The sequence below is a fragment of the Mauremys reevesii genome, linkage group 1, assembly GCF_016161935.1.
Source record: "Mauremys reevesii isolate NIE-2019 linkage group 1, ASM1616193v1, whole genome shotgun sequence".
Classification (NCBI taxonomy): domain Eukaryota; kingdom Metazoa; phylum Chordata; order Testudines; family Geoemydidae; genus Mauremys; species Mauremys reevesii.
Window position 1 is genome coordinate 124,682,995 of NC_052623.1, and position 22,639 is coordinate 124,705,633.

A 22,639-nucleotide genomic window follows, 5' to 3' on the forward strand; every position below is an offset into this window, starting at 1 on the left:
TAAAAACTTTTTGGAAAACTGGCCTTTTGTCTGTCTCACGCAAAACAGCAGGGATCCTTAAAAACTTGCCTTAGATAGCTAATATTACCTCAGTCTTTCCTAAGTATACCCTACAATACATATAGAGAATACTACAAATGCCGAGTTAAGTGTTTATCTAAAGCAAAATGTCCATGTCTGAAAGGGAAGCAATTGTAAATATACTTTTCTGTTACCTTGAATGAAACAGCTTGTTTGGAATGTATCAAAACTTGAGATTTTCTCTGTTAGAAATACAGCATTGTAGTAATTGATATGGTTAATGGCGTATTTTCAGTTATGATATTGGGATATTTTGGTTTGTTGGACATTTTTAGTGTTTTGCCTAAAACTGTTACTCTTTTTTCCTACATGTTTGGCAAGATAGATTTCATATTGTCTTTCTAGATGCTCTCATGCAGTTTATGGGTGAAACCAAGCATTGCAAATGGAAGCTTGGTGGTTTTGAATTTGCCCAAGTGACGAGCAAGGGCATTCAATAATGTGCAATATTTTTAAGAGTTTCTCTCCATGTCTCCTTGGAGAATGAGAAAACAAACAGATGTTTGGTCTGATTTTTAAACATGTGCAATTCCCTCAAACACAAGTCTAGAAAGTGCACTTACAGTTGACCAATTTTAGCAATTTGCCCAGAATTGTCTGAATCATGTATATTGTCTTATAGTCACAAGCCTAACTTGGTTAAAAACAATATCAAGACCCATAGTGAGAAGTGTATTTTAAATCATAATAAAAACTTTGATAACTGTAGACCTCACAAGTAACTCTGTATTATTTTCACCTATGAATTTGCTTTTCCTATGCCCCCCATGTTTATTTATGGGTCTGGTTTGTGTCATATTACATTTAGATTGCATGCTCTTTGAACAGAGACTGTATCTTTGCTTCTTGTGGGGGTTGTCTAGCATGTTTTTTGGACATTCAGTAATTTTGTTTACTTGAAAGTGGCCACTGAAGGACTGCAGAGGCAGGATTGTCCAGTAGTTAAAGGTACTACACTAGGAACTAGGAGACCTGGATTAAATTCCTTGCTCCACTATAGATTTCTGGTGTGACCTTGGGAAAATCACTTAACCTCTCTGCGTCTCAGTTCCAGTTTGTATAATGGGGATGTAAGCATATGATTCACAAGCAATTGCACCCCCAGGTGGCTGGGCATAGCACAGCGGGCTCTTCTCCTTTAGAGCTTCCTGCTGACTGCTGTTCTAGCCCTGTGGTAGTCGGCTACTTCTTGCAACTTGACCTTCTGGCCAGGTCACATAGACTCCCACCACTTCTGGGGTACCAATAGTCCAACAAATAAGAGTCCATCAATGTCATATAGGACCCTCGGCACTTACCGTTGTATCAGGGGATTCAGTAGTCCTTACCATTTGTTGGGAAGGGGCGTTCCACTCCACCTTTCTTGGTGGGATGAGGGGCATCCTAGGCTCTCTCCCTCTAGTGGGTTCCAGTTCTTGACCAGATAATCAAGGCCTGACTACACAGACCTCTGACTACCTCTCTAGACCACTTCCTATCTTGCCTTTCTTGGGATTTTGCCTCAGCCTCTTCCTGCACTCCTAGTGTATCAGCCCCATTCTTTCTCTTCCACTCACTCATTGCAGAGCTGCAGTTCCTGCTAGCCAGTTGTTTCCACCTGGAGAGAGTTTTCTCCACTCCCCTTGCAGGGCAGACCCTGACTCAGCAGGAGATTCTGTGCTCCCTGCAGGCCCCTCTTCACAGAGTCCTGGTCAAACTCACTTCCTACTACTCCTTCCCAACTTCCTGGGGCTCCCTGTTGTAGACCTACCTTCCTTCAGGGAGCCTCTACTTGCCAGTACCCCACTCAGCTCCCTGACTCTCACTGAGTGCCAGAGATCTGCTCTCCTTCCTAGTTAGGCCTGGACTGCCAGGTTCAGCCCTTTTAACTCCTCCCACCAGGTTTGACTCCTAGTGCATGTGTAGCGGTGCAATGCTGATTGTGCCCACTAGCTCTCATTAACCCCTTTCAGGCCCATTCACATAGCACTTCCCAACCTCACAGGGATGTTGTTAGTATAAATACACTAAAGCTTGTGAGGCGCTCGGATACTACAGTGATGGGGGCCATATAAGTACCTCAGACAGACAGCTGCTGCACTGGATACTCAAAAAGGGACCTTCAGGAATGACTAGCTGTAACAGCTGCCTTGTTGGACTTTTTTAGTGTTTTGCCTAAAACTGTTACACTTTTTTTTTTCTATATGTTTGGCAAGATAGATCACATATTGTCTTTCTAGATGCTTCCATGCAATTTATGAGTGAAACCAAGCATTGCAAATGGATGATTGGTGGTCTTGGATTTGCCCAAGTGAGGAGTAAGGGCATTCAATAACGTGCAATATTTTTCAGAGTTCCTCTCCATGTCTCCTTTGAGAATGAGAAAATAAATAGATGTTTGGTCTGATTTGTAAATAAGTTAAACATGTGCAATTCCTTTTCCCAATCCACCTACCCACAAAATACTTCACAATAATTCCCTGTCTCACACATTAGAGCATCTAATATCCTATGGTGTCAATCCCTCACTCTCCCTCCCCACACCAGACATATATCTACTCTTTCTACAACCACCATATCTCCACTCCCTTTATCGTCATGGTCCTATTGCAGCTAGGTGGAAAGGCACATTAATCAACCTACTACAGTGATATCTATGATGATTCTCAAAGATATTTAGGCTCCTAACTTCCCTTGATTTCAATGTAAGTTAGAAGCATAAATACCATTGAGGATCTTGGCCTGCATCTCTACCCTATCAATGCCAGAGAGAAGAATTCAAGACCCTCCTCCCGTTCTCTAGCCCCACAGGCCTCTAACACCCAGGGGTATAAACTACTTCTGTAATTCATAAATAAGTAATCAGGAGCAGGCCTACTGTATATAATGTCTAAGTTTATATATAACTGTGAACAGGCAAGAAGATTTTTTTTTTGCATAGGTAACATCTCAGAAATGTGTTTAGAAATTGATGTGGCTCTAGCCATAACTGGTGAGACTGGTTTCTTGTGTTAGCGAAGAAACCTGTTCCCATTAAGATTTTCTAGGCAGAAGATTTTACGTAGAATTTAAGATAAAGATTATTTCGTGCCTAAATACCATAAATGCCAGTATTACCTCTATAAAACAATTGGCCTACATATTCCTCTAAAAGGTAAAACCAGTTAATTGAAAGTGATCCTTGTCTTTTCATACATTATGGCCCAAATACTTACTCCTACATGAAGCTAGCATGGAGACCCTTCCTGTGGCATGGAATGGATAGACAAGTATCACTTGTGAGTGCACACTCAGCATATTCCTTGCACAGTCTGTATGTGGGGTTCACAGGCCATTGCACCCTTCCTCCACACTGCAATCAATGTTGTCTATTGAGTGCTGGGAGAGACACACTCAGCATCTATGAAAACCAAGGCACTTACGTGTAAGTGCCTATATATTAAAATTTAGGGCCCAGCTTGTCAAAGGCACTTAGGTGCCTGACTCCTATTGAAATCAACAAGAATTAGGCAAGTAAATACCTTTTGAGGATCTGGGCAAAGGAGCCTAATTTTATACACCCAGCTTTCAAAGTTGACCTCTCTGTCTCTAGCTCAAAAATGGAATACCTAAATAGGAACCCCATTCACCATTTGGATGAAGGCTGAGGTAATTACAATGATTAATGTGAAGGCTGTACCGATCTAGCATCCTTTTAAAAGAGATTAGTGGATGAAGAAAAAGGGGAAATTACAGTTCAGATATCAAATGTAAATATCTGTTTATCCCTTATTATTATTTAATATAGTACATTGCATCTGTAATGAGTTACTTTTAAGCAGAGCTAAATTGTTAGGAAAGATGTTGGGGGAGAGGGAATGCTGTTTACTGAGTTGTTGTGTGATACTGCTTAAATAAATCCTTTCAAGCTGAGCATAGGCCAGAGAGACACATTTAAAACAATAGGCCATGTTTTATTACTAGAGGATCCAATGCAGTTATATATGCACACAGGCTTAAATTCAGCCCTGGTTTAAACAACCCACTCAAGTAAATGGGGTTGCATCTGCCCATCTCGGGCTTGAGCTTTACCAGTTGTATTTTGAATAACCTCTAGGGGCAGTTCTAAATGTAGGTCTTAGCAGGAAACGCCAGCTGGACTACCTTACCTCCTGGAGTACTTAAAAAGAAGGAATGTGGGTGTTGTGGAGAGTATGGGGAAGAAAAGTATGGTGGACATTAATTAAACAGTTCAGGGCTGTCTTTCCTTTTGAATAAGCAAAATCCTAAGTGTGTACAATATCCCAAAAGAGAATTACAGCTGCTCCTAAATTTAGAAATAATTTGGCAATCAAAATAAGCATTCTTTTCCTATCAAATAATTTCAGATATGAACATCTTGCATCAATCCATTGTTGTTTATAAATACACCACGCTCATTAGCCAGCTGTATATATGTGGCATCATAGCCTTTGGCTCCATAAATACTGGTCTCTGCTTGCAAGCTAAAGGAACAGTTCCACTAGCTCAGCAGTTAGAGAAAATGGCTATACATGTGGCCATGTCTAGCAGATTCCATTCTGTATCAGGTAAATACACACACGCCTCTCTTCTCCAGGGTGTTGCAATGAGGAGCTGGCAGAGATGGGGCAAACAGTAGAACATAATGTGAATAACCCACTCTCTGCAATAATGGCCAAGTGAGGAAATAATACTTTTTGAACATTTATAAATATAGATAGGTGGGTAGTTTTACCCCTGTAATTTCTGAGCACTTCCCATGTTTTTAAAAATAGAAATAACAATCAGTATGAGCTAGATACTTTGATATACTTCCTTGTCTCAATGTACAGAGATGTGCAATTCCCTACACACCAAGATGAAAATAAGTCCCCTTCAGTGTCAAATCTCTTGTCCTACCCCTGAAAATAAAGCTAATTAAAAAGAAAAATCACAGCTAGAAAGGCTAAAGGGAAAGGTTCTAGGGATTGTTAGTAGCTATGCTGCAAGTCATAAGGTGATATATTACCTGCTATTCCTATACATGCTAAGAATTCTTACATATCCATCAATCATTCATCATGGAAAGCTGAGAGTCCCAGAGCGTGTTTCTCGGCTAATAGTGTCAATGAATAACAATAAATAGTGTTATAACATCAATTCTGGAAAGATGGCCTGCAAAAGATGGTAATTATAGGAATAATGCAGGGTAAGCAGATGGCTCCTAGAATACAGTTAGAATACTAGGATAAATTCATGGCACAAACCCTGCTAATAATACATGATAAGTTGTTACAGTGGTGCATAATAGAATTGGTTTGTACTTTTTTCCTTAAAAAAAAAATCACCAAGGAACCTTCATGCAAAAAACCTACATTAAATGAAAATTAGGCTGGACAAAAGCTCAAGCAAGGAACTTCCATATTGACCAGGAACCTTTAATTCTGCCCCTTTATACTTATGCATTATGATAAAGTCTTTATATAAACACATTTTTCCCACAAGATCCTCCCATCATTCAATGCATAGGTGGGATGCACCAGGATGCAGAATGAAGGTTGTACTGGCAGATGTGGAATTGCTATTTTAAGTACTGGATTTTGAAACTTAAATATCTATCTGTTAACAAAGTTTTTTGTATATAATAATATATATACATGCTCACACTTGTGTGTGTGTGTGTGTGTGTGTAACTTCTATTTTATCACCCTTATTATGACTACTTAGTAACAGAAACATGGCAATAAAATTTAACTATCGAAAAGATAAGATTGTAGCATCTGGATTAGCATATTAATGGCAGTTTAAGAGAGTTCTGGCCCTTGGCATTTGAAATACATGAGGTATCTGTAAAGAAAAATAAATTAGAATCTATGATCCTGGCATCTTTCTGCTGCAGGCTATACATGCAACAGTTTAGAAACAGAACAATTAATGTGTGTGTGGCTGCCATGTTCTACACAATTTGTCATTCGTCAGCTGACTTATTTAATCACTAGCCATATGTGTCTAATGCTACCTGAATCTCAAACACCTGTTTCATCATACAGCAGCTCCTTAAAGCCTCTGTTTTCACACTGTGGCAGGGAAGCCACTGCAGATATATGGTCCAGTTGTGACTTCCCCGACTTCACACAGAGAAGGATGGTCAAGACTGTGTGGTGGGGCAGAGCATGCTAAGCCAAAAGGCCAATGCAGGAGATCATGTTGTTCTATTTTTTTCCCCTAAAGTAAACTAATTCTGAGAATGAAAACAAACAAACAAAAAAACTTCAAAAGACCAGCTCTTTGGCTGGTGTAAATCAACATAGATCCATTGATTTTAACAGAGCTATGTCGAGTTACACTGACTGAGGCTACAGCCCTTTAACTATATCCTATAAAAGACCAAATATAAGTAGAATGAGTGGAACCAACTTCAGTTTTTATGTTGTGCTTTTATTACAGGAATACCAAATTGATATATTTTTTGCTCAGACATGGACAGACAGCCGCCTTCGTTTCAACAGCACCATGAAAATACTGACTCTAAACAGCAATATGGTTGGATTGATATGGATACCAGACACTATCTTCCGAAATTCTAAAACAGCAGAAGCTCATTGGATCACTACACCCAATCAGCTTCTGAGAATATGGAATGATGGGAAAATCTTGTATACTTTAAGGTAGGAAGTGGGAGTGTGTGGCTGAAAGTATTTGGTCTCTTTTTCTGCAGAGTATTTTTAGATGTTTTGGTTTAATTTTTTTAACTGTTTCCTAATTTATATTCAAATCTGTTTTAGGGACAGGCAAATTGATGCTGTTTAAAACAAATGACATGAATATTTGTCCAAAATTCAAACTAAGCCCCAAGCTAAACCATTTTTTAGGTTAAAAAAGCTTGCTTATTTTTTTTAAAAACTTTATTTTGTGCCTTTCTTTATTTCCATATTCAGGAACCAAAAGCAGAAGTGTCAAAATTCTACAAGAAAGGTTCCTCTCTCAGTGTTTGCAATCCAGCCAGAAGCATGTAGTCCCAGAAATCTTGCAAGAGAAGTAGTTTCTATAAAACTTCCTGACTTGGCTTACAGTAGAGCTGGGAAAAAAATCAAAATATTTTTGATGAAAAATGGCTTTTTGACAAAACAGAAGTTTGCGTGAAATGTCATTTTTTTGGTCAATTTTTTGTGTTTTCATAAAAAAAACCCCACACATACGTCTTTTGGGTTGCTGTTCCAAGTAAACCAAACATTTTCAGTTTTAGATTTTTAGATTCCCTACCTTATAAAAAAAATCTAAGAAAAACTTCTGCAAATAAGAAGAAAACCATTTTGTTGACATTTTTCAGAGGGAAGGGAAAAAAACATTTCCCAGCCAGCTTTACTTTCGAGGGCAGATTAGCTCAGATTAGTTTCAGGTATACACCTGGGTGTGTATTTGAACCAAACAGAGCCTCTGGAGACAGATTGATCCACTGTTTAGAGCATTGAATTGGACATTGGAAGACCTGGATTTTATTCCTGTCTGTGTCATTTTCTTATTATGTGATCTGGGCAAGTCAATTAATTATTCTGTGCCTCATTCTACCAATCTGTGAAAATGCTTTGAGTTCTGCAGAGGAAAAAAGATGCAAAATATATATTTAGAGATTCTTCCTCTGCTAGTATGCTCATGTTTAGGTGCATACTAGGATCTGCAGCATGGGGCATGGGTCACTTGCTGGAGGATTCACTGCAGCTTGAGGTCTTTAAACCATGATTTGAGGACTTCAATAACTCAGACATAGGTTAGGGGTTTGTTACAGGAGTGGGTGGGTGAGATTCTGTGGCCTGCATTGTGCAGGAGGTCAGACTAGATGACCATAATGGTCCCTTCTGACCTTAAGTCTATGAGTCAATACCAGTTTCTATATACAAGTCACACTGGAAGATAGCACATCATATGTTTTGTCAAAAAGGGGAACTATTGGAAGAAATATGTTAGAGTTTATCTAAGCAAGACAATACCATAAAGTATACATTTGCATTAAAAGGGTGCATTCAAATAAAGAAAAATTGCTTTTATTCAGTGGAGGAGCTGAACTGTTCAAAAGTGGAATTCCACAATAAACAAGATTCCCTATACAGCAAGCAATCTATCTGTAAAATATATCTTCCATGCTACACAGTCGCTGCACTGATTGTATTCGACCTCCTCAGTGCATCGTCACGCTGATGATACTTGCATATGGAAGCTGAGCTTCAATGACAAGTGTCCCTGTTTACAGACTGTCAAACAAGAAAGGAATACAACAGCTGGAAACTACCACTCTGGGTATGTCTGCACTGGAATAAAAGACCGGTGGTACTGCTGTGGCTGGGTCAGCTGACTTGGGATCTGGCTGCGGAGCTAAAAATTTCTATATAGATGTTCGGGCTCGGGCTAGAGCCCAGGCTCTGGGACCATCCCCCACACACACGGTATCCCAGAGGTCAGACTCTAGCCCAAGCCCGAATGTCCACACAGCAATTTTACAGCTTGAGCCCCACAAGTTCAAGTCAGCTGACCCAGGCCAGCTGCAGGTGTTTAATTGCTGTGTAGATGTATCCTACATGTTCTTTCAGTATCCTCCTCTTTTGAGGCTTTATCCAAAGCCCACTGAAGTACATGGAAAGTCTCTCAGTCACTTCAGTGGGCTTTCAAACAGGACCTGGATGAATGTGAGAAGATGCTCATTTGGTTAGGTATTGTATGCATCCCCCTTTTATCTACCAATTTTTTGTGCCAAATTGTGCACTGTTACTTACACCTGTGAAACCTCACTGAAGTAATGGAGTTTTATACGTGTCTCTGAGAATACCATCTGTCCCATGGACTGCAAAAATATCTTACCATACACTGTTAATCAGAAAAACATTTGGCCCATGTCAAAGGGTGGACTGGACTCTTTAAGAGGGAGCTGGTCCAGTCCACCTGAGTCTCATTAACTGCCTTTCAATGGGGCCTGATAGAGGGCAGCTGTTGTCTATAAAGAGGAGAGCAGAGGACAGGAAGAGGAACCTATGGTAGAGAAGAGCTACAGTAAGCAAAAGGCTCCTGTAGGAGAACCTGACTGAGAGAGGGTTTAGGGCCTAAAAGCCAGAGCCAGAAGGCTGAGCTCCAGCTAGGGGAGATGACAGAGTAGCAGGAACTGCAGAGAACGAGGAACTTCATGGATTGCCAGAGACAGAAAAAGAGACCCTGAGGGCAGAGACAAAGGTTAGCAGGGTAATTCCCTAATTTTATTGTAATTTTGATTCACTGTTTTTGGAAAATAAATAAATCCCTGCCAGAATGGCCTGTGGAGTTTAACTGGGGAGCCCTGAAGAGAGGGAAGACTGATGGGAGGATGCTGCCGAGCCACCCTAGGTCACGGGTTGCTCAGTACCCAGCTGACCCTATTATAGCCCTCGTTTGCTTAACTGAGCATTTTAAATGCATGCAAGGAGTTCTGTTTCCAGTTTTATCACTCCACCTTTCCTCTGTGAACAAGGAACTCTATAAACCTTAATGTTCACAAGCTAGGACATAAAACTCAGCAACAAGTAGGTAGTCTTTATTGTCGCAGACTATTGACTCTACAGAACTGTAGGTAAGAGACAGCTGTAGTATCTCCAGTTTCTTCAAAGTGGATGCCTCAGAAAGAACAGCCTTGAGTTGACTAAATTTCTAAATTCAAGAATCAGTGTACAAGTTTGTGCCAGGTCCTCCTCTTCTCTGGCCACTTTCAGGCATGCAGTCTTGGAATCCTGTCTTGTTGTACGATTAAAACTACTGGGCAGAGAGAACTAATTTACTTACAACTGAGCTTAAACAAGGTAGAGATTTCTCTGGCTGTCAGCCCAAATTTAAGGCTTCTAGACCTTCTCAGATCTAGTTTGTTTACCTTTTAATTAGTTTTCCTAAAATTTGTCATTTGCTGGGCAAACTCAGCCAGTGAAATTAATATAGTATCCATTACCTGAAAATAGCTTTCAAATAAAACTAATGTAGGATATGATCTAGTCAAATATACACACCGACTTTGTAGTTTCATGGACTGAAACCCCTAACTTAATGGTAATTTAATAACTGGCCTTATTTGTAGTATGCGCTGTGTTAGTAAACCATTTTAAACATCATTTTAAAATGTGGTAGATATTTTTGCAAACATTTGTGCTGGCCTATGTTAATTGGGCCTATCTTTGTTAAATTTATTTTAAAAGTTCTTTGATAAGAAGTGTAGATAGTAACTAGTTTAAAAATGGTCGCCTAACATGGGAGAAAGAATATCACAGATCGGGCTATTATGTTTACAATGTAATACCAAGCAAAACCCATACAACACTGCATAAAGCTCTGTTTCCATGCATGCATGCATGAACAGTTATATCACCCATTTCCTAGCATTTAATTCTGTAGCAATGCTTCAACATTTCCCAATTGTGTCTTGGACAATTATCAACGATTACCCTACCATGTTCCTTTAACTTTTCGTTGTGCTGATTTATAGTGACAATTACCTGTTTTTTTACACAGGCTCACCATCAATGCAGAATGCCAGCTGCAGCTACATAATTTCCCAATGGATGAACATTCTTGCCCGTTGATATTCTCTAGTTGTAAGTACTGCTTCAGTGCATATCTATTATACTTGAACCTTGTGGAGAGGCACCAGTTTGTCTCTAATTTCTATCAGGTTGTTCAAGGTTTCCTGAACAGGTACTGAGGTTTGCTTTTGATATTATCATATATATGTGTTTTCGCTTCAGCATTCATGGCAGAAGTTTTTGTCATGAAATGCCCCATGTAGAGTTATACCGCTAGAGCTGCAAGCACCAGCATCTCTGTTTGCAGTCATAATTACAGTTTAACAAGGAGCAGATATTCACATCAGTCTGTGCTATGATGAGATGGTTATAAAAATAATGTAACATATTTTTGAGAAAAGAACCTACTGTATTATGAGATGTGCAGTTCAGATATAGGCTATATCATAACTACCTCTGTTTATTTTCCAAGCCAAAGATTAAAATTTCCTTTTAGAGAGATCAGTGTGTAAATGGTGCTGCTGATGGCAGTAGTGAACTGGATGGAGAACCGATCTCCATCATCTCTGATTTTATGAGTTTATGAGAAATAGCATGGTAGCAACTTTGCCTCATAATTCAGAAATAGACTGTATCATTAGACTAAGGCTATTTTTTTCTTGTATTATTCAGCTGCATGGTAGTTCCAACTGGATTGTATTGTGTGTAATTTTGTATATAAATGCTGTCATCATTGTGGGAGGTTGGCAGGAATCCTGTTGTTAACATGAACACCCCAGAGATGGGAGATGGCACATCTCAATTAACATTATGCTGCTGCAGAAATGTAATTACAACCATGATCCAAATGTGGTAAGTGATGTTTAAAAGGACAAGCCATGGCATTTGGTTTACTGTATCTGACTGTCATCACAGGCTTTTCTCCTTAATATGGCAAAAGTCAAGTTTTAGTGAGATTTTTTTAGAAAAGAAACTCAGGAATGTGAAAGCTAACCCATAATATCATCATGCTGGGTATTGTGTGTGTGTGAGTGTGTGTGTATGCAAATACCACGGGTACCTACAAACATGGTTTATGACTTTCTAAATTGTTTTTAAAATTTGCTAAAGGCACATTCCTGATTGCTTTTGTATCCAAAAATAAAAGCTGAATGGTTTAACAACAAAAACAATGAAAAAAACCCAGTTGTTTATCCCCTGAGGTGGGATTTGCCTTCTAAAGGAAGGGAATGTTCAGCACATTGAACATTCTGACTGCGTGACTCATGAGTGCTTCGTAATGAATCCAATTTCAGTTCTACTCTAACTGGTGTTCCCTTCCAAAAGGACAATTTTCTTCTGGCCAGGCTCACATAGTTACTTAATTTGTCCTTAAAAAAAAATACAATCCGTAGTAAGGAGTGTGTTTATTCTCTCCTATTCATTCACCCCCACTCATATGCATGAAAAGTCTTGGGGAAAAGATTCTTTTTAGGATGATCAGGTGGAAAAGGCATTAAAAATGTATTTTTCACAGAGTACTCCCTCTTCCTGAAACAGATCATACATCAGCAGTGATGTGCTGTCAATATTTTTAAAAAAGGTCTCTAACAAAAAGTGTACACTTTGATAAATCCTGTATCTCAGGGAATGTACTCTGTAAATAGGAGTGAAGGACTGGGAAAGCTATCATTTTCTCTTTCCTTTTAAATAATATCATTTCCCCATCATATCTATAAAATAAGTAGAGAGGTAACACCATTTGGTAAACACATTTATGTGATACACACTACTTTTTTTTCTCTGGGAAGTATATTGGTAGTGTAGAAGAGTATTCATCTTGTCCAGTTTGAAACAGGATTTGGAACCCAGTATGGTGAGCATGGAGGTATTTTCCTCCCACAAGGCAAATGTTTTTTGGGGAAAAAGACAGTGCAATCAATTCCATTCAATTTTTAAAAAATGAACTTTCGAGTATTTTTATGAGCTCGATGGATATGTAAATCCTGGGCAAAAATGCTTTAGGACATACAGCTTGTGAGCCAGATTTAGCCCATTTGATGTATTCAGATTGTGTAGAATCTAACTTGTCATTAAAAATAAAAAGTAACCTTCCAAATGTTACTAGTGATGAAATGTCTTTGAGTCTGTAGACAGCCTGTAACAATTACTTAGATTTGTTAACTCCCCTGTCTCTATTAATCTCACTGGAGTGTCAACTTTAAAGTCCAATGATAATGCTATATTGTCAACATGAACTGCTTTACTGATGATCATTTTAGTGAATGGAATGGGAGAGGAGGTGGGACTTAAGCCCACAGAGAGAGGTGGAAATAGGGAGAGAACAGAAAAATAGGATGGGAAAGAAAGAGAAATAATGGACAAAATTGTAGCAGTTCTACAAGGGAACAGATTTTCCTAATGAAATTGAATGTGCTAGTTCAATGGGGAGGGGTAGCTCAGTGGTTTGAGTGTTGGTCTGCTGAACCTAGGGTTGTGAGTTCAATCCTTAAGGGGGCCATTTAGGGAACTGGGATAAAAATCTGGGGAATGGCCCTGCTTTAAGCAGGTGATTGGACTAGATGACCTCCTGAGGTCCCTTCCAACCTTGATATTCTATTCAACAAACAAATAATAGTTTATATAGTACAAAAAGTCCATATTTTACTCTGGATCTTTGTGGAAAACTCCCATTTTTATCTTGCTGCAGGTAGTGTGTAGTTTTAAATGTATGCCCCTGCCCATAGACCATAATAAAAAATGGAGTTTGGTTCTCGCAGCCAAATGAGTTTGACACCCCAGCTTTATCAATATCCAGAGAAGATGGCGAACTCTTGACAGGCAGAGAAATCATCCCAGACCTTTCTTCAGTTTGGAGGCATAATAACTGTTGGGGGCAGCTCCAGAAAGCAATTAAGCTGTGTTCTGTGCCACTATCTTATTTAGAGTAACAACTCTTCACTTTGCACTGAATAGGATTTGAACATCAGAAGGTGCAGGCCCATAGCTAAATTTCAAACTTGATGTTGGCCTGACTTGTTTTATCATAACTTAAATCTTTTAGACAAAAAAAATGTTTCTAACTTTGGATGTGTGCATGCAACACCCTCTGAGGAAATGGCAGTTATATGGGCATAGTCAAGAGCTTTGTTTGTCTCAGTTTTACAGTTTTCTTGATGTATGCAAATAACACATGAAAAACTATAACAAGATGATTCTACAACTTTCTCACCTGCTCTAATAATGCCGTTCACTAAAGGTTATTTTTAAGTTATCAAATGACATTCCTTTCCTTGAAGGCTATTTTAGTGCTACCTTTAGCACTATCTTAGCACTTCTTTTGTAAATTTTCATGTAGAACATCTCAGGGATTTGTTTGTGTTTTAGCTTTATTATATTTTCAGTGTTATGTACACACATTCCAATTTGAAGATACATGACGCTCCAGAGGACTTATGAGGTGAATGGCTGAATGATTTATTACTGTCAGCTCTGCTAAATTTCCAAGGGGAGGAGCTTATTACAAATTTAGATTCCACAATGTGTTGTCTTGTGAATAAAACAAAAACCTAAATGGTTGTAGAATTTACAGCAGAATGCCCATGCATGCACACACCATTGAAAGTTAAATTGCAGGAAACCACAAAAAACCCACTCAGACATCATATACTATAAGTTATCCTGCTGCACAGACACTTGAACATTAACTATGTTAATATCTAAAACTTAGCACCTTTCCTAAACATTTCCTTTAATTTTTACCAAATACATTTTAGACTGAGCTAGGTCCTTGCAAGACCTCCTGATTCCTAGCCTTTCTCTTTGCTCTTTGTATGTTGGAGTCAAATGGTCTGGTTGCCAGGAAGAGTCAGAAGAATACAGTGGGCTGGATGGGGCCATTTTACTGTGCTAATTTAACTTATTTTGATTACTAGCTCCTAATCATTCCCTCTTGTTGGAAAACCCATGGGAGGAGGAAACATTAGGAAGAAATGCTGCATCGTGCACTTCATGGTATTCCCTTCTCTCTCACGTCTGAAGTGGTTTCTGAACTCATTTGTGGATAGTGATGCAGCAGAACCTAGAGCACTGCAGAAAACAGGCTATAGCCGCCTGAACTAGAAGGATAATAGTTCAGGGAGCCAATTCCCTGGGTACAAGCCTGTGGCATTTCCAAGGCAACGCCTGGTCCCTGGGAATCATGCTGCCTTCCTTTAATGTATAGGAATTGGACAGTATTCCTTTAATTAGCTTTGACCCTCACTGTGACCCTCTAGTGACCCTCACTGTCTTCTATGTTTCAGATGCCACGAAACCTTGCCTGAGAAGCCAAAGTATATATGTAGCCAGGCCTTGCATGTTGTATATAATTAGTAAATATGGTTATTTGTGCCTGTGTGGTTCTTTCATAATAAGGTTTTGTTTGCGCATGTAAGACTCAAAATGCACAAAAAAACCCCCAAACCCCTGCATGCCTCTCTACTTCCTGGGATGGGGCTAACGGTATTGAAGGGGAGTTAAAACTGCTTGGAAAAGCATTAACTTCTGTGTGGATTTCCTGTTGGAAATCTACCTGGTTAGAAAGAGGAACAACCTTTTACCCATCAACATCTTCCTGCCCTACCTGAATAAGATGCCTGTAATGCCTTTCACAGGTTCTGGAGAGATTAGAAACATGTATTGGAGCCATATACCTTCTCTCCTCTTCGATCTTCCACCTCCCAAAGCCTGAGCTTTTGCTCTTCTCAGCCAATGTAAACAGAAGGAGCATTTAGCCTCTTGCATTTTTTTTTAAACAGTAACAAATACAATAGTAGCCAAAGGAAAAATGGCATAGGTTATCTCTGGCTACTCCCTGTTCCTCAGGACCTACCTGGGGCCATGTATCAAGGAGGCTTCTTGAGCCTACCTCTCATCTGTAGGCTCAGCATGAGCTTGCGCTTGCTCCACCCTGTTAGGCAGAAGCACATGACTGCCAGTAGCCATACCATATGGCAGCTGACTGTTCAAGAACCAACTGTGGTATACAGAGTGTCAGAATCTGCAGGACTGTGTGTTTACTGCGTCATTAATGTCTGGAACAATCTGTGTGGCAGAGTTTGAAGATTTACCACTTTTAGAGAGATCTGAACTGGAGACTGAGCCAAGAATAATGTGAGATGATACAAATAAAGAGGTATCTCACTGGGCTGATCTGATTAATGTTGTTATTAATATATTGTTTCCTGTTGTTTTTGATCCACATAAAGCCATGGTAGTTAATTTAAAAAATGAATATTTGAGTTTGTGGAACAAAAACACCAACCAAATTGCTTGTTGCCAGTTATCGACCTGTGAGCAGGTGTGGGCTTTTCTCTAGCTATCCTCTGCTTAGAATCATAGACTATCAGGGTTGGAAGGGACCTCTGGAGGTCATCTAGTCCAACCCCCTGCTCAAAGCAGGACCAATCCCCAACTAAATCATCCCAGCCAGGGCTTTGTCAGACCTGTCCTTAAAAACCTCTAAGGAAGGAGGTTCCACCACCTCACTAGGTAACCCATTCCAGTGCTTCACCACCCTCCTAGTGAAAAAGTTTTTCCTGATATCCAACCTAAACCTCCCTCACTGCAACTTGAGACCATTACTCCTTGTTCTGTCATCTGGTACCACTGAGAACAGTCTAGATCCATCCTCTATGGAACCCCCTTTCAGGCTGAAAGCAGCTATCAAATCACCCCTCATTCTTCTCTTTTGCAGACTAAACAATCCCAGTTCCCTCAGCCTCTCTTCATAAGTCATGTGCTCCAGCCCCTAATCATTTTTGTTGCCCTCTGCTGGACTCTTTCCAATTTTTCCACATCCTTCTTGTAGTGTGGGGCCCAAAACTGGACACAGTACTCCAGATGAGGCCTCACCATGCCGAATAGAGGGGAATGATCACATCCCTAAGTCTGTTGGCAATGTCCCTACTTTATACAGCCCAAAATGCCTTTAGCGTTCTTGGCAACAAGGGCACACAGTTGACTCATATCCAGCATCTCATCTACTGTAACCCCTAGGTCCTTTTCTGCAGAACTGCTGCCTAGCCATTCAGTCCCTAGTCTGTAGCAGTGCATGGAATTCTTCCATCCTAAGTTCAGGACTCTACACTTGTCCTTGTTGAACCTCATCAGATTTCTTTTGGCCCAATCCTCAAATTTGTCTAGGTCCCTCTGTATCCTATCCCTACCCTCCTGCATATCTACCACTCCTCCCAGTTTAGTGTCATCTGCAAACTTGATGAGGGGGCAATCCACACCATCCTCTAGATCATTAATTTAGATATTGAACAAAAACGGCCCCAGGACCGACCCTTGGGGCACTCCACTTGATACCGGCTGCGAACTAGACATGGAGCCATTGATCACTACCCATTGAGTCCGAAGTTGAGCCAGCTTTCTATCCACCTTATAGTCCATTCATCCAGCCCATGTTTCTTTAACTTGCTGGCAAGAATACTCTGGGAGACCATATCAAAAGCTTTGCTAAAGTCAAGGAATAACATGTCCACTGCTTTCCCCTTGTCCCCTCATCCTTAAAGTGGCATTCCCATCATCCAGTATAGGGACGACTGTCAGCAGGAAATAAGGGATGGGCTTTCCAGCTGTGGGTGTCTGTAACTACTCAAGGTTCCAGCTGTGAGTTGTGCAGCTCCTCCCTCTCCCAGACCTTTATCCAGTCACTGCACAGGGAAGAATTCAATATAGTGTTTGCCATCCTGCTGACATGTCCAGTGAGGTCTCCACAGAACAACTAGATTTTTTTTTAAATTAACATTTTACTGTTGACTAACAAAGATTTAACTCTAAAATACAAGTCACTCGCTGGATATATTTGTAATTACAGAAATTAATTCATTTTCTAGGATTTTGCTGTTTTCCCCAATGGTAGCACCTAATCTCCAAAGTCATTTTGCACTTACTTAATTTACTAATTTAAGTTGATATATGTAGCAGCTCCAGTTATTTTAAGGTAAAAATACACAGCCAAGCTATTTAGATGAATTACATGTGCTTTATCAAACTCCAAATCAATGTAGAGAATTAGAACACTACACGTGTACTTTTAACAGAACAAAGTTCAAAGTGTCAAACTACTGTGCTGCAATGCAACCAATCTTTAGGTGAGATGGGAATGGAACTCAGATGCTGGATCTCAGCCCTTTGCTCAGTCCAATCACAATAACTATACAGCCTACAGGCCATACACACACATATATGCATGAGCAAACTAGACTGCTTTCATGTCAGGTTAACCATATGCAAATATGAAGTTTCAACCAAAAGTGGCTTAATTTACTCAATGTTAGGCATGCTTCAATGTGAAAAATGACCAGTCTCCTGAAATTTCAAGAACAATTTTTTAAAAAATTGATATGCAAAATCATGAAACACAGAATGGTTAAAAAATTGCAAGAAATATTGTTTTCACCAATTTCATCCAAATCTATTATTGTCCTAGTGTGTAGGAAAAACAGATCCTCTCTTTCTACATAAAAATTCCATTTCACCAAATATATCCCTTGGAATAGAGAAACTCCTTTTATGAATATACAGTTTAGCTATTTGGTATTAAGACTCCTCAATTTAGTTTTCTGACAAAACTAATGATTTCAACTATTTTATTTTATTTTTCCTCCCATTAGCCTGAAAAAAACAAATTGTGGTCTGGCAGATAGAGTTGTATTCTTTTCTGTCTCATGTATCATCAACAGAATTATTAATGAAGTTCTGATTGCAGAATCTTATTACTGGTGAGGCAGCAGCCAGAAAGAACCCAGCTTGATTTTATATCTCATGCTGAGTTTTCATTATTGACATTTTGGTAGGCGAGAGCAGACTTCTTGTAAACTGAATGCCACAGATGTGCATACAGGAAGAATCTGGATCTTAATCTTCACTTTTTAGCTGAGAAGTTCTCTTCAATGAGTTGAACCATATTGCTTATTCTGGATACCACACAGCTAAATTTCTTGATTCAGTCTTTGTGACTGAGGGCCTAGCTGTTTCATCTCTTCTTACAGGAAGATAGGAATTGCTATACTGAGAGTCAAAGATGACCTGTCATAGAATCATAGAACATTAGGGTTGGAAGAGACCTCAGGAGGTCATCCAGTCCAACTCCCTGCTCAAAGCAGGACCAACCCCAACTAAATCATCCCAGCCAGGGCTTTGACAAGCCGGGCCTTAAAAACCTCTAAGGATGGAGATTCCACCACCTCCCTAGGTAACCCATTCCAGTGCTTCACCACCCTCCTAGTGAAATAGTTTTTCCTAATATCCGACCTCCCCCACTGCAACTTGAGACCATTGCACCTTGTTCTGTCATCTGCCACCACTGAGAACAGCCTAGCTCCATCCTCTTTGGAACCCCCCTTCAGGAAGTTGAAGGCTGCTATCAAATCCCCCCTCACTCTTCTCTTCTTCAGACTAAATAAGCCCAGTTCCCTCAGCCTCTCCTCATAAATCATGTGCCTCATCCCCCTAATCATTTTCGAGACTGGTTTCCTATATGTGAGAGCAGCCAGTACAGTATGCTTCAGAAAGAGGAGAAAAATGGGGAAAAAAATAATGGAAAAATGCAAAATCCCTTTCCATTAGAGAAGTTTCTTCATATTCCCCAGTAGCTAGCAAATGGCTTATGAATGGAACTATGAAGGTTTACATTTTTATATACTGTATGATGTAACTGAAGATGATGATCTTAGTCATATTAATGTCAAATCTGTTTTTATTATTTTTACTAAGCTCTTGGCCTCAATGTCTCATGGCAATGAGTTCATTTTGCATTTTGTAAAGTTTTTTTTCCCTTTTAGCAGTTTTAAATTTGTTGTTTTTAAAATAGAATTGTATTTTATTTCTTGTCTGTAGAAAATCATAAATAGTGGAGCCATTATATCATCCATCATATTCTAAACCTCTGCTGTGATTTTGTTTTCTCTCTAAATTAAATGATCCTCTTCTAATCTTTTACATATGGAAGTTTTTATACCTCATTATTTTTATTGCCCTTCTCTGGACTTTTCTATTTCAGCCATACACTTTTTCAGACAGGTCGACCAACACTCAACACCATATTCATGGTGATGGCTTAATCACTAATTTGTGGTATTATATTTTCATTATTATCCTTTCTTAATGCAGCAAATCTTCCTTGTTTTTTTGAATGTGTACTGAGCAGATGTTTTCCTGAGGTGTCCCCAGTGAGACCTAGATCTTTCCCTGAATAAATATAGTAAATTTAGAAAATATTAACATGTGTGAGTAGTTTAAATTGTTCCTTTAAATGGGCATTACCTTGCACTTGTCAACAATGCATTTCATCTACCATCATGTTGCCCAGATGCCAACCTTATTTAGGTCTTTCTGAAGTTCCCCACAATTCTTTCTATTCTTGACTAACTTTAATAATTTATTTCTCAGAAAGTTTGGTTAGCCAAACATTTATTCTGTTCGCTTTCTGGTTTGTCCATACTCTTTAATATGACTCAATATGTAACTGTATTAAGTGTCTCTAAAATGTTTATGCTCTTTCACTTCTATAGCCAAGGCTCATAAAATTCTGCAGATGCATTCAGAATCTTTGGATCCAAAAGTTTCTTCTAACTTTGTCAAACACTCCAACAGCATACAGCATACTATAGCTATAAATTGGCCAAATTTATCCCCGGTTTGGTGTACATGGATTCACTCCAGACAAATAACAGCATGAATAGATTTGTATCTTTATTTTTAATTGAACTGTAATGGTAATAGAGAATTATTATAATTTATGGGGAATTCATGTCAGAGTTATGTATGCAGTTGTAAATATATTGATACTAACTTCCCCCTATTTCTCTGCAGGAAGTTACTGTATGTGAAAATAGAGACAGCTGCCTCTCTCAACATTTATTACTGTATAGCTCAGTATACTGATTCTGAGATTCTTATACAATATAATTAGGGCCCTACCAAATTCACGGTCAATTTCGTGGTCATAGGATTTTTAAAATGGTAAATTTCATTATTTCAGTTATTTAAATCTGAATTTTCACGGTGTTGTAATTGTAGGGGTCCTGCTGCCAGCGCCAGCCCTGTGGGGTGGGGGGCCTGGGACATTAGACACTCAGCCCCTATCTGCTGGAGGGGTGCTCCCCTGGCTCTGCCCAGGCCCCACCCCCACTCCACCCCTTTCCTCAAGGCCCCACCCCTGCCCCACCTCTTCCCACCTCTTCCCCGCCCAGTTCCGCGCACTGCGCACACTGCGCCCTCGCTCCTCCCCCCACAGTGCCTCCCAATGCCACAAAGCTGATCTGATCCATGGCAGGCGGTAGGCACTGGGAGGGATCGGCAGAGGCGCTAATTGGTGGTGCTCACCGGCAAGCAGGAGGCACTGGGGGGAGGGGGAGCTCCTCCTCCTCGCCTCATCCCACCTGCTGCTCACCTCCCCATTTGTCTCCTCACCCCGATTGCCCACCTGCCTCCCCACCCATGGGAACCCCCAAAGCGCAATGCCCGGGGCAGTTGACCCGATTCACTGTACCCTAGGAATGGCCCTGCCTGAGCCAAAAAGGAGTTGTGGAGTGGTCACAAGGTTATTGTAGGAGGGGTTGTGGTACTGCTACCCTTACTTCTGTGCTGCTGCTGGTGTTGGTGCTCCCTTCAGAGCTAGACAGCTGGAGAGCAGCGGCTGCTGGCCAGGAGCCCAGCTCTGAAGGCAGAGCTGCTGCCAGCATCAGCACAGAAGTAAGGATGGCATGTTATGGTATTGCCACCCTTACTTCTGCGCTGCTGCCTGCAGAGCTGGGCCCTCCGTCAGCAGCCACCATTCTCTGGTCGTCCAGCTTTGAGGGCAGCAGTGCAGAAGTAAGGAAAGACTGGTATGGTATTGCCACCCTTCTGCACTTCTGCTGGCAGGGCGCTGCCTTCAGAGCTGGGCACCCGGCCAACAGCCATCACCCTCTGGTTGCCCAGCTCTGAAGGCAGTGCAGACGTAAGGATGGCAATACCGTGACCCCCTTAAAATAACCTTGTGACCTCCTTGCAACTCCCTTTTGGGTCAGCCCCATGAATTTGAGAAACACTGGTCTCCCCAATGAAATCTGTACAGTTTAGAGTAAAAGCACACAAAAGACCAGATTTTACCAGAGAGAGACCATATTTCACAGTCTGTGACACATTTTTCATGGCTGTGAATTTGATAGAGCCATAAATATAATGTGACTGAATACAGCAAAAGAGGGATAGACATAAAAAGTCTAAGACCAATCTGTATAAGCTCACACAATTTCTGTTTAGTGAAGGACAATGTAATTAGCCTGCTGCTTGGGCCCAATTTGAACATTTGGAAGGGCTTGAGAACTGATTAACATAGGCTTGTTCAGGTAGCGGCCCGCCCCTGTCCTTTCCAGAATTTCTGTTCCACCAGAAAGGTATTTGTTATGTGGGACCAAAGTTTTCTGAATAATGGCAAGTGCCTTAGCAGCTACTTCCAACTAAAGCTGGTCAAACCTTCCCCAAAATTTAGTGTGATCTTATTATTAGTTGTCAAAAATTGAATTTTTGATGAAAATATTAATCAAGAACTTGAAATTTGCAAAATTCCAGACAGCTTTCCTTCCAGCAAAGCAGGAAAGCACCTAGGACAGCCTGCTTGCATGGTGCAAGAAGGAGGGAGTGGGAGTAAAAATCCTGATTCTAGGTAGGCTAGACAGACAAATGTAATGGCATGCACTGGGTATTGATCCCTGCCATGTGACAGAGTGATTGCCAACTCCTGTGATTTTTATCATGAGTATCACAATATTTGGTGGTTTTTGCTTAAAGCCCAAGTTCCTTCTGGGACGTGATCACAAGAATTTCAGCTTTCTTTTTTAAGTATGTTTCTAAGCTACACGGTTACAGAGGAAAACCTGCAAATGTGGCCCAAGTGCACCCTAAAGGCATAAAATCAGAAGGCAAACACTCACCCCCTCCTCCTTCTTTGCAAATTCACTTATTTTAAATATCAGTATTTTAATCAGTGGGATGATTTGGGAGAGCCTGACTCATGACTTCTAGGTGGTTAGGATTGGCAACACTGGGGCAGGGGG

The 22,639-nt window shown here is 40.3% G+C and overlaps 1 protein-coding gene across 6 annotated transcripts in view; it reads left to right on the forward strand.

Annotated features, from left to right (window-relative positions):
* Positions 1-22,639, forward strand: part of GABRG3 (gamma-aminobutyric acid type A receptor subunit gamma3) — a 530,126-nt gene that overhangs the window by 292,815 nt on the left and 214,672 nt on the right. For all 6 annotated transcript variants that reach the window (XM_039519684.1, XM_039519686.1, XM_039519687.1 and 3 more), the window contains 2 exons: positions 6,487-6,707; positions 10,558-10,640. In XM_039519684.1, the coding sequence (XP_039375618.1) occupies positions 6,487-6,707; positions 10,558-10,640 (304 nt within the window). The remainder of the gene's footprint in view (positions 1-6,486; positions 6,708-10,557; positions 10,641-22,639) is intronic.